At 33.9% G+C, this 12778-nt stretch overlaps 1 protein-coding gene across 1 annotated transcript in view; it reads right to left on the bottom strand.

Moving 5' to 3' along the window:
• LOC114331342 (hydrocephalus-inducing protein-like) overlaps positions 1-12778 on the bottom strand; it is a 691883-nt gene that overhangs the window by 155044 nt on the left and 524061 nt on the right. Inside the window, exons 58-60 of the mRNA XM_050647266.1 lie at positions 11245-11440; positions 9675-9899; positions 8725-8894 (exon numbers count right to left, since the gene is read on the bottom strand). Of these exons, the coding sequence (XP_050503223.1) occupies positions 8725-8894; positions 9675-9899; positions 11245-11440 (591 nt within the window). The remainder of the gene's footprint in view (positions 1-8724; positions 8895-9674; positions 9900-11244; positions 11441-12778) is intronic.

A 12778-nucleotide genomic window follows, 5' to 3' on the forward strand; every position in this document is an offset into this window, starting at 1 on the left:
GCAATTGTTGACAGGTCATTGTATTTACCCAATCAGAGGACGTATAACGTTTGAGCTGCGCTCAGACCAAGACTTTTGATGAATTCGCACACATATAAATTTACTCCCAACGCGCCTAAAGACATCCGACAGTTTACCTTCAAAAATTAATTTTCATGTTATATACACTCAATCTACGGGTCTATAAAAATACAGTCGGAAAAATGAAAGAATACCCATGAACGATCACATCAATCACTTATTTTGTATTTGCTGTCTTTTTCTACAACAAACGTTTTTTATTTATAGAAAAAGATAGCAAATACAAAATAAGTGATTGATGTGATCGTTCATGGGTATTCTTTCATGTTTCCGACTGTAGACATGTCTTGTAAAAGCCTCAACTATCCGTGAAAATTTTTTAAAAATTTAAAAATTTTTGCATCCCACCTAAAAAAAAAATAAAAAACGAAAAATGAAGTTTTTGATGGGGGGCGAAGGGAAAAGGGTGGTGGGTTAAAATTACGTCTTAGTTTTTATTAACTTAGAACTTAAAAAAATGAAAAAACAATTGAATTCTGGTAGTGAGGGAGGGTACCTTTTAATTTATTTATCCCGTCCATAAGTGGCAAGTTTGATGTTCCACCGTCGATCTATTTGCCACTGAAAATTGACGGCATTGCTCATATAGTCCAGAGAAATAAGATTTTTCTCGTGACACATCCCCCTCCAGACCGAAACAAAATTTTTTTAGTATGGACATCTACAGTGATGAGAGCGCTAATAACCGGCAAAATAGCGCAAAAGATGGAAACATATTAAATTGTAAGATAAAAAGAAATAAAACTAGTAGAGTTATTAAATTTAGCGATAGTAACATATAAATTGACATTCTATTGATTGTTTCCCACCTTTAGACTTATCAGAGGAGTATGTCAACTAAAACTGTCACTGTGACAGTGGCATTTATCAAACTCGTCCGATACGTCTAAAGGTGGGAAACAATCAATATAATTTCAATCTATGTTACTATCGCTAAATTTAACACCCCCACTAGGTTCATCTCTTTTTATCTAACAACTTAACATGTTTTCTATCTTTTGCGTTATTTTGCCGGTTATTAGTGCGCTCATCACTGTATATTGATAAGTTATTGTCCTTTTCATGATCATTTGTCAGTGCGTAACAAATGATAGGAAAAAGGGTAAGTCCGTGATAATACACATTTATGACATTTATTCTAACATGACATTTTAGTTAAATCTGACAGTTGTCACATTTTATTTTCAATTTTGAATAAAAACAAATCAAATGTGTTTCTTGCATATATAAAATGGTATTTTCTTTGATTTGTATAGTCTTATAAATTATACAGATTATATTTGTAATGTACGTCCTGGACGATATACCTCATGAAGAACACTTAATTCTTATGGGGGATTTTAATGCACGAATCGGAAATGAAATAGTTCCAGGAGTAAAACAAAGATTCAATGAAAACCATGTCAACTCAAATGGAGAACTCATGGCTAATCTCTGTGCTTTTAACGAACTGCGAATCAATAATACATTTTTCGACCATAAGCTTCAGTATAAATATACGTTTGAAAACTCCAGGGGGCACAAATCTATGATTGACTTTATAGTCACTAATAGAAAAATCCACCCAGAGCAGATTCTAGATATTCGAACTTTAAACTCGGCAGACGCAGGGAGTGAACACAAATTAGTCCTAGCAAAAATAAGAATGAAACTAACACCAAAACATTTTCCACAGGAAATCACCGAGGAAAAATTCAATGTAGAATCACTGTGGAACGATTCTACCAAAGAAATGTACCAAAGGAGGCTAGCACAGAAGATACAGCTGAAGCAGATAGACGACATCGAAGATATAAACGCGAGCTGGGAGAAAATTAAAAACAATATTGAAGAGGCAGCAACAGAAGCTCTAGGAAAACGCAAAGTCATACTGAACAAAAGAAACAACAACAATACACCATGGTTCAGAAAAGAAATAAAAGACAAATGTAAAGAGAAGAGAGACGCCTACATGAAGTATAAAACATCAAACACTCCAGAATCCAGAAACACCTATAGAAGAATACGAAATGAAACAAAGCAATTGGTACGAAGAACAAAAAATGAACACTGGGAACAGTTTACAAAAAGGATGGAAAGCGACTTCTACGGAACACAAAAACAAATATGGAGATTCATAAGAAACCAACGGAAAGAAATGGCAGAATTGAAGGAATACAATAACATACCAGCAAACGAATGGGAAAGATACTTGACGGAACTGTTTAAAGGAAAGGAAAATCATAATCAAAATAATAACCTACCTGAATTAAGACACGAAATTGAAATCAGTTTTCAGGAAGTAGGGGTAGCCATAAATTCACTCAAAAATAGGAAGTCACCAGGACCAGACGGAATAACCAACGAGCTTCTAAAATACGGAGGAGAAAGTATAACCCTAGAGATGACAAAACTTATACAAAAATTAATATTGCACTGCAAGATACCAGACGCATGGAGAAACCGCATAATGATACCAATGTTCAAAAAAGGAGACAAAGAAGACCCCAACAATTATAGAGGTATAAATCTACTAAACACCGCACTTAAGCTAACCACAAAAGTCCTAACCAACAAAATCAATAAACTAACAACTTTATCAGATGAACAACAAGGATTCAGATCCGGAAGATCCTGCGTAGACGCCGTATTTGTACTGAGACAAATCACAGAAAAGGCCATTGAGTACAATAAACCAGCATATCTATGTTTTATAGACCTGACAAAGGCTTTCGATCGCATCCAAGTCGAAGACGTCTTACATTTACTGTATGGAAGAAACATACCAATCAATATTATACAAACCATCGAAAACATCTACTTTCATAATCGAATACAGGCAAAGATAAATGGAAAACTAACGCAGTTTATACCAGTACAAAGTGGAGTCAGACAAGGTGACTCATTAAGCCCACTGCTCTTTAATATAATAATGGACGAAATAATAGAAGCAGTACGTAAAGGTCGTGGTTACAGAATGGGGAATAAAGAAATCAAAGTATTGTGTTATGCAGACGACGCCGCATTAATCGCCGAGATAGAAGACGATCTCCAAAGATTAACACACATCTTTAATACAACAGCCAAGAAATACAATATGATAATATCAGCAGAAAAAACCAAATGTATGACAACATCTAAATACCCACTACGATGTAAAATCGAAATTGATGGGAAAATAATAAAGCAGGAAGCAAGGTTTAGATATCTGGGAATTGATATAACCAGTTACGGAGATGTTGAAGAGGAAGTACGACAACAAAGCTTAAAAGCAAGTAAAGCGGCGGGATCTCTTAATGACACAATCTGGAAGAACAAACACTTAAGACAAGACACAAAAGCAAGAATCTATAAAGCAGCAATTAGACCTATATTAACATACACGGCGGAGACAAGGCCTGACACATCTAAAACGAGACGACTACTAGAAACAACAGAGATGAAAATACTCCGACGAATATCAGGGAAAAGTCTGTTGGATAGGGAGAGGAGCGAAAACATAAGAAGATCATGCAATATAGAAGACATAAATGGATGGGTGACAAAACGGAAACAGGAGTGGAACGAACACATTAGTAGAATGGCAGAGGATAGGATAGTACGAATAGCACGAGCCAAAGTCACCAAATGGACGAAGAAGTATTGGCAGACCAAGAAAAAGGTGGTGCGATAACCTAAACAATTTAGGAGGATAATATTGAAGAAGAAACAGGCTTTAAAGCCTACATACAAGAAGGAAGAAGAAGAAGATATTTGTAATATTATTATCTAATTAAAAAATTTTATTTTTTTATTATGGCGCCATCTATCGACAACTAGAATAACTAGAATAAATGTTATAAAAATGTCACCGACGAAATGTAATCACCGACGTGCCTTTTTTTCTGTCACATACAATTTAATGCGTTGGAAATAAATCGAAAAACTGTGACGCACTGAAAGATGAGCATGAGAAATACTGTATATGCATGTTTCCTGCAGCCGATTTTGATGATATACAAACATAGTTATAAACAAATGAAGATCAAAAAACAGTAAATTTTCGCTTTTTTCGTCTATTACTAAAAGGTGAAGCATTCTAAACAAATTTGAGATTAAAAACTCATAAATTATGTAAAATACTTCAATATGGCGTTCGCTGAATATGTCTATCCTTATTTTTTGCATAGAAAATTGCAACATAAGTCATAAATTTTGAGATTTTATAAATGTTCTTAACTTATGTAAAAAATTAACTTAGAACCTTCTTATTACACGGAATGATGAGACTTCTTGTGCTTAAATTATATTTTAAATTTCAAAGCAATTGGTCAAATAGTTTAAAAGTAATGTAATTTGTTTATCCCAAATTTTTTTTTGCAACACTATAAGTCAGGAAATTATAAGGTTACAGTAATACTTCGCAGAGTTTATGAAAGAAGAACATTTATACTATTAACTTAAACTATTAAACTATAACTATTCCAAAGTAATTTTAAACAGTGTTAAATTATTTTGCAAAAACATGTCGATTTTTTGTTTACTTATAAATAATTAGAATAACTTTTTATCCGTTATCCGTAGAAAAATAATTTTTTCATAATTATAAAGACTGAATTCTTATACACTTTTATAAAGAAAAATAATTGTCCTAGGACAATTAGGGACGAAGTTAGCCCCACCCTTTTTTTAATTCACATGTTCTCGGAAAATAATTTTGCAATATTTAGAATTATTTTTTGTCATTTTTTAAATTAAATTAATAGTGTAAATCTTCTTCTTTCATAAACTATCCAAAGTATTACTGTAACTTCATCATTTTCCGACTTGACTAGGCTCTTAGCCTATGTTCGTTCGCGCAATTTTCGATGTATCAGTTGATTTAAATCTTGAACGGAAACGTAATTTGTTACAATGTTGCACTTAGTCTTTCATATTTGTTGTCAGTAATTTAAAAGACAATTTGAAACACACACGGAACGATAATAACTTTTGAAAATATAATAATAGTTCAGGAACCGAAGGTTTTCACCTCGCAATTTTTACAGAATGGATTAATTTGCTTGAAAATTTGAGATTAAGTAGTGAATAGTCTAAGGATCACAATTTTTATCACGCCGAAAGGAGCTTTTTTTATGGGGGTGGTTGCCATCCCATCTAGGAGGCGGAAATTTTTTATTATATTTCGACCGTAAAAACTGGCAAAGAGATTAATTCTAATCAAACAATATTCTATACATTTTTTTCATAAAATAAATAGTTTTCGATTTATTAGCTATTGAAAGCGTTAGTTTTATATCGAAAAAAATCAATGTTTTTAATTAGTTCTTTGCTAATAACTCAAAAATTTTTCGTTTTATTAAAACAACTGTAATTAATAAAAATATACGTTTTGAGAAAATAAATAAACCAAATGGTTTATTTTAATTTTCGTTAAGATTAATAATAACCGAGCTAAACTTTATTATAGGTTGGCTGTTCTTCGTCAAATACCACATTTTGCAGTTTCAAAAACCCTTTTCTTCAGAATAGAAATATTAGAGTCAGAGATAAGAAATATTGCTTATAAATGAAATTGTAGATTTTTTTAATTCCCAAAAAGTTGTTTGCGAAATTTTTTTACGACAAAAATTTAGTGAGATACTGATAATTAAAATTTATGCAAAAACTACCTTTGACAACACTTTCAAAATCACCCCTTTTTTAGACTGAGGGTTTTAAAAGGATTTGATACTAATAGCCTTATAGATATTGTAAAACCCTATAAAATGCTTTTTTACCAAACTTATATGACCGGGTAATATGATCTGTATGCACGCCAATGGTGAATATAAAATTTTTAATTGTACGTCAAAAATACCCAAAAACCACCTCTTAAAACCTACCAAATTTCATTTGCATATCTTAACCGGTTTTTAGAGCAATACATAAATCGTCAATTTGTAAGAAAAAATTCAACATCTCGTATCTCGGAAACGAAACATTTGCGGACATGTATTTACAAAGCAAACGGTTATCGTTTTTGCATGCATAGTTACCCCTTAAAGTTTGTCGCACTTATTTAGAAACACCATGTACTGATGAAGAACTGATGGCTAGTTGTTAAAATAGATACCTAACTTTTTTTTATTATCCAACATAAGCGAATGAATAAAAAAACAATATGTTAAGAAAACCTGAGGCTATAGTTGGGGTTTAATTTCAGTATTTTGTAAATGATTCTACTGATATCCAGAGAGTGTTCCGAACTTTTAGAAAAAAAACACTGTTTGATTGGTACACCCGGTATACAATGAGAGTTTACCTGTCTAGCAACAATATTATTGCAGCGATACTGTTAAAGAACAGATTAAAAAAATCACTTAAATCCGACAACAGGTTTAGGAAATTGGAGACATTAAAAATTACCCATGTCAGATTCGCCATACAGTGTTATTAAGGCATTCTGCCAGTCTATTTGCTTTTGGTACTTGATTTCTCACTTCTTTGTCCAGGTCTTCGTAACTTGACAATGTAATTCCAAGGTATTTTACTTCCATTACTTGTTTAATACTGATACCATCAATTTCTATTTTACATCTGACTGGTTCTTTACTGATTACTTACTATTGTTTTAATTTTCTGAGATAAAACAGTCATAGTGAATCCTTTTACTGTTATGCTGAATCCGTGGACTAATCTTTGTAGATTATCTTCGTCTTGGGCTATCAATATTGCGTAGCAGAGTATTTTAAATTCTTTGTTTCACATTCTCACATTCTATATCATCTTCCTTTGTTGAGGTTTTTTATGATTTCTTCCATGACTAAACTGAAAAGCATAGGACTCAATGAGTCTCCCTGTCTTATTCCGCTGTGTATAAAATCGGCTCAGCTCTAGGTTCTATCGCCGATAGTGAAACACCAAATTAAACTTGAAACTTTATTTCTCTAACTACACTCTATACCCGGGAGACCTTAAATGTCTACTGATTGACGTAGCTTTACTGCCCGACTCGTATGACGGTTAAATTGATAATCATTTGATGATTAAACTACATATTGACTGGTTGAATGAATTGACTCGAATGAATATATTTAAAAGCACATCTTGACTCGTTGAATTGACTCGAAGGAATGATTCTAATATATACTCTTTCTTTGCGGCAAGATGAATCGGGCCATAGCCCACACGACCAACGAACAAAGGTTTTTATTTAGTCAGCAAAATAATGTGCAATTGCCTAAAAATATTGTTTATGATTTGCAATTAGTTAACGAAATTAATAGCCCGCACATGTGTAAATATAATAACAAATTGCGTTAATGTGATATACGGGCTGATAAATATATTCGCGGTGTGCAAGTACTTGGAAGGGAAACGAGAAACGACCGTGCGCGAGTCGCGGAGAAATATTGCAACTATCTTAAATAATTCATATTGTCAATTGAAATTGTCAAATTGACGTATATTTCATACCTTCTGTCATTGAAACAGAAAAATTATATATTGCTCCACAATATTGATATGATATGCAATTATTATATAAAGGTAAATTTAATTAATTGTATTTTGCTTGCAGTACTGCATTTTAATAACTACCTAATTTTATTTACTACATACAATTGTTTACGTTTTGATAACATAACCTGAATCTTATTTTTTCTTCTTATTATTTTTTTGGGCTATGGCCTTGACAATTTCCAGTAACCAGGACTAATATAATTGGACAATATAATTAAAAGTGCGAATAAAGTTGCAGAGCGTAGAAATAGGGGTCGCTTTGCCGAACTTGCACGGTCCCAATACTGCTTAATATCGGATATAAATTATGAATATCTGAGATTAAACAAGCTGTCTATATGTTTTGGCAATTTTGGCAATAAGGGGTAGTTTTCACCTTTAAAAAAAATCGCCCTTTAGCACAATATACATTTTGAAGTAAAGAGTAAGATGAACTTAATTCCAAATTTTCATGCAAATCGGTCCATTGTGTAAAAATTGCGAGGTGTTTTGTCCTGTTTTAAGTTTCATTTCTTGAACTATAAGACAAAAAAGAAAAGAAAAAGGATACGTTTATCGAGAGCCGCAAATAATACTTCAAGGAGCCACATGTGACTCGCGAGTCTCAATTTGGCCCACCCTGATATACACCTTCCATTTTTAATAAATTTAAAATAGTACCGTCACAGACGTCTAAAGGTGGGAAACTATGTAATGTAAGGTTAATTTATACGTTTATATGTATAATTTCCACCTCTACTAGTTGCATCTCTCTTTACTTTGCAATGTATTATATCTTCCATTTTTTACGTTATTCTGCCGGTTATTAGCGCGCTGATCACTGTATTTCTAGTTCAATCAGAGAGTGTAGCAAGAATCTCTACCGGTTTCAGGGTTTCTTAGCCCCTCATCAGGAGAAATATATGCTCTCCTCTCTGAATGAACTAGGATAATACGTCTCGTGCCGTCCCGAATTGCAACGAACAAAATTTCATGGATGTCCTAGCGACATCTGCTAGAATAAAGTTTAATTTTTAATCTATTAGCACATACAATGATATTTAAAACACTATTGTTTATCCTACCAGATTAAAAACAATGGAAAACGTTCTCTGGTAACACCATCCGGGGCTTCTAAAAATGCAAGCCATGTAGATTTTGAGACGAAAACCTAGGTATTAGCGTTGTATTAGTTCGACTTACTTTACTGGTTGCGGTTCCCGATTTTTTACCTCCAACTGCACTTCGTAATATTGCCTTAATCCTGGCTGGACAACGCAATTACCAAAATCATAATTTGAAAAAGAAAAAGAGCACACGGCGAATTCTGCTGATAAACTAAGTTTTATGTTATAGGTTGGACCATATGGAATCTACAAAGGACAAAAATAGAAGGAAAACAAACTTTTATTAGGATGTAAAGGTACGATTCCGATGACTACATACGGCAGTTGCAGCTGCCGCCGCAGCAGTCTACTTTGCAGCATTTTTATGAGACTGATGCCGACATTTTACTCAACTGCTGCCCGGCAGAACGTCAGTTGCTGTTCTTTCTGACGGCAGATGGCACACTTAAACGAACAGAGGAGGTACTGACGTTAGTGCTGTTAGTGCTGTCTTAAGACTATATGGAAGTGTTGACAAACGAACAAAGTGAATATTTTAGTGATCTAATGTCTGAATATTCCTAATTATTCGACTGAAAAAATGCGATTTATAAAAAATTGTTTGGAAGATCCTCATAAATTATAGAGATCACAAAATTAAATTGGTCTTTATTTAAACGACAATAACTTCTAAATTGGCTTCACTATCATTCAAATGTCTTTTGATCTTGATCAATGTATCATAAGAGCCTTAAGTCAGTATCTATAATAATTATTGTGTCAGATTTCTCCTAGAGTAAAAAAAAATCGTTGTCATCTTCTTTTTCTTACAGTAAAATTTACAGCATATCATAATCTCTATAAACAAATTTTTTTATGTTTTAATAACCAATGTCAACTGTTTAATGCAGTCATGTAACTGAAGTTGCTGTTGCTAACTTCGGAATGAATACGACTACAAATGCTGCCACGGCAGCAACTGTAATTGTCGTCTGCAGTTGCCGTCTACCGTCCTCAACCGTTATCTGAATCGTACCTTATACTTACCATTAACTTTATTGGAAAATTGTTGAGCTTATATTTTTTACCAGTTTTTATGAACAATTCCGTCTTAACTGTTGTACCACCGGTAACAAATTCCTTATCTGTTTTGGCAGTAACGGTGACTAAACATTCAGTGTTACTATTTTTTACAATCCAATTGTAAAAGAAACCTGTAATGCCATCGTTGACTATGGAAAAAGGGAGAATGGTCTTGGCTTTTATGCCAACCTAAAAAAAATAAAAAAAACATCAAACTTGCTATTTACGGGGGTTGGCATAAGTCGAGCAACGCTCTCAAAAAATTGGCATAAATCTGGCAAAGCTCATAAGTCTGGCAACGCTGTTGAGAGCGATTAAAACGAAGCATGTTCGTGGGTTCGTGTTTCAGACATGCTTCGGACAATAATTGTGTAGGTGTCACGATAGCACGTGGTCGTCTAATAGATGCGTTTTCAGAATGAATAACCGATTAAGTTCACGCTTCAAAAAAGTTTTTTTGTTGACACCCCATGATTTCTTCGTGTGGGGCCTTCTTAAGGACCGCGTTTTTGCAAGAGCTCCGAACTGCAATTGAATGAGAAGTTGAAAATATTCGCGGACAGCTCGACGAGCTTCTCAATTGCGAAATGTTGCTGTCAATCCATTGATCAAGATGGGTATCAATTTGAACACTTACAGTAACCTTTTTTCTAATTTCTTTTGTATGTAATTTATTTAAATAAGTTCACTTTCGAGGCTGCATTTTTTCTCTTAATGCAAGTTTGTTACATGACTTATGCCGACCCCTGTATATAGTGCCAACTTGGGGTAATACAGTGGCTCAGCCACTACCGAGCTTCCTCCCATCCCATGTGAGACCTACGTGTCCATTGAATGCATGAAACTAAGCAGCTAAGACAGCTGACAATACTTGTATTCACAAACTCTTAACAAACTATCCCAAGAAGAACGCTTAGTGCAATCTGTGAAAACAAGGCGACTATAAATTTAGTAACTAGGCAATACAATGAAATAACCATATAAATCGTTAGGCTCATATGAATAAGACTCCTGGCAAGACTATTCTCATCAATGAACATTATTATCACTTCCTCTAGGAAATATAGGAAGGATCGGTTCAACACTGAGATTATAGAATGGTGTACAGTTGAGTCCCTGAATCTTTACCCGTGCGTCATCATTTAAAGCATACGAAATAAGTCGATGATAAGTCGGAAATTGACATTTACTAAACGCAACAGCAAGTCACTTACTGTCACTTGCTGTTGCGTTTAGTAAATTTTAATTTCCGACTTATCATCGACTTATTTCGTATGTTTTAAATGATGACTCACGGGTAAAGATTCAGGGACTCAACTGTAGATGAGGACACAAGGAAGATTGGCAGTACAATTGGCAAATTGACAATTGACATGAATACAACCAAATAAGGTTAGAAACCAGGAAAAGTCAAGGATTAATTAGGACTCTGAATCTACTGCTAGTACCAGTACTACTGATAGCTAGGAATTCGTTCGAAGAAACACAATATTTAATAATTATGGAAGAATAATTGATTAGTCTTAAAAATTACCTTTCCTAAATCAATAATATTTTCAGTATTGGGGTCTAGCAATATTTCTTCTCCAGCTCTATTAAGATAGTGTACTTTACATTCTATTGGTTGGCATGTGGCAGATATAGTCAGCGTTAGAGGTTTTGTCATTTTCTGGACTTCACATTGAATGTAGAATGTTGGCTCTCCAACTTGTTCGGCATTGTAAGTAATTCTATGACGCAAAAAATAATAAAAATGATTACAACTGTGATCTTATAATCAAAAGATAATTTAATACTTAAGTAGATACAACCAGCTATCCTTGGATTAGCGACTAAATAATTAAAAAATAATTTTTTTTACACTCATTTGGCTGGTCTTCACAGACCAAGATATAACGTGTAATCTGCTTTTTCAGTACGGATCTTGTGTTCCCGAAAAGTTATCTGTTTTCATCGGTTGTTAGTCGGCTAATTTTACAATTTTTTAAAATGTAACCAATAAATACTTAAAATCCAACCATTGTTTAGTTCTGGGGCTATTCAACAAGTACTTTAAAGCTCACTCAAAAACGTTCGTTGTGAACAATAATCTAATCTATATGGATGTAGTAGTCATTCTTCAAGATGGCGCCGACTGACGAAGACGATAATTTTAAGCGCGTGTTTAAATGTTGTAAAACAAAAACAACTAACAACATTCAGTGCATAAAGTGCGGTGATATATTTCGCTATAGTTGTGCTAAAGTAAAAAAACTCGAATTCGTAAACGAAAGGTTTCTTAAGTGCTGTGACACTGAAAATGATAAAAACTGTGCCAGCTCTAACAACGAAAATGGAGCGTCAACTACCAAGGAGAGTGAACGAGAAATTCAACTTCTTAATCGAATAATCCGAGAAATGGAAGAAAAATATAAAATTTTGCAAGAGAACAACAAATTATTACAACAATTATTACAACAAAAACCTGTTGTAGAAGCTATCATTAACGACAATGAGCACAAAAACATTATTTGTAAATCGACCACTCAAGAAGTCACCTATGCCAACAAAACAGCTGGTCAAGGGCAAGGTCAGATGCAAATAAATATAAACAAACAACAGTCGACAAATAAAAACAATGAAGAACCTAAGAGTACCCCTACACGAAATAGAATTAATTACCAAGAAGTAAAATCTGCAATACACAATGCAGTTGCACACAATAAAATGGCTGAAATGCAACAACTAAGTGAACGGCCTAATAATACAGAGGAAAATTCAGGTGGATGGATGCAGCAAAAACGTAAGCGCAGGCGTTTTGTTGTCGGAGGTAACAACGAAAACGATTGTACTATACAGACTGTCCCTAGACTAATTCATTTGCATGTGACTAGACTCGAACCTGCCACTACACCAGACAAACTCAGGAATATTTTAATCTCTAAATTCCCTGAAGTTATCTGTGAACCTCATGACTCAAAGCGGCCTGACCTCTACTGCTCTATGAAAGTTACACTAAATAGAGCAAATTTAAAACAAGCTTGGAAGCGTGAAGTGTGGCCCTTAGGAGCTATTGTGTCGTTTTTTCA

This window comes from Diabrotica virgifera, chromosome 3 (assembly GCF_917563875.1).
Source record: "Diabrotica virgifera virgifera chromosome 3, PGI_DIABVI_V3a".
Taxonomy (NCBI): Eukaryota; Metazoa; Arthropoda; class Insecta; order Coleoptera; family Chrysomelidae; genus Diabrotica; species Diabrotica virgifera.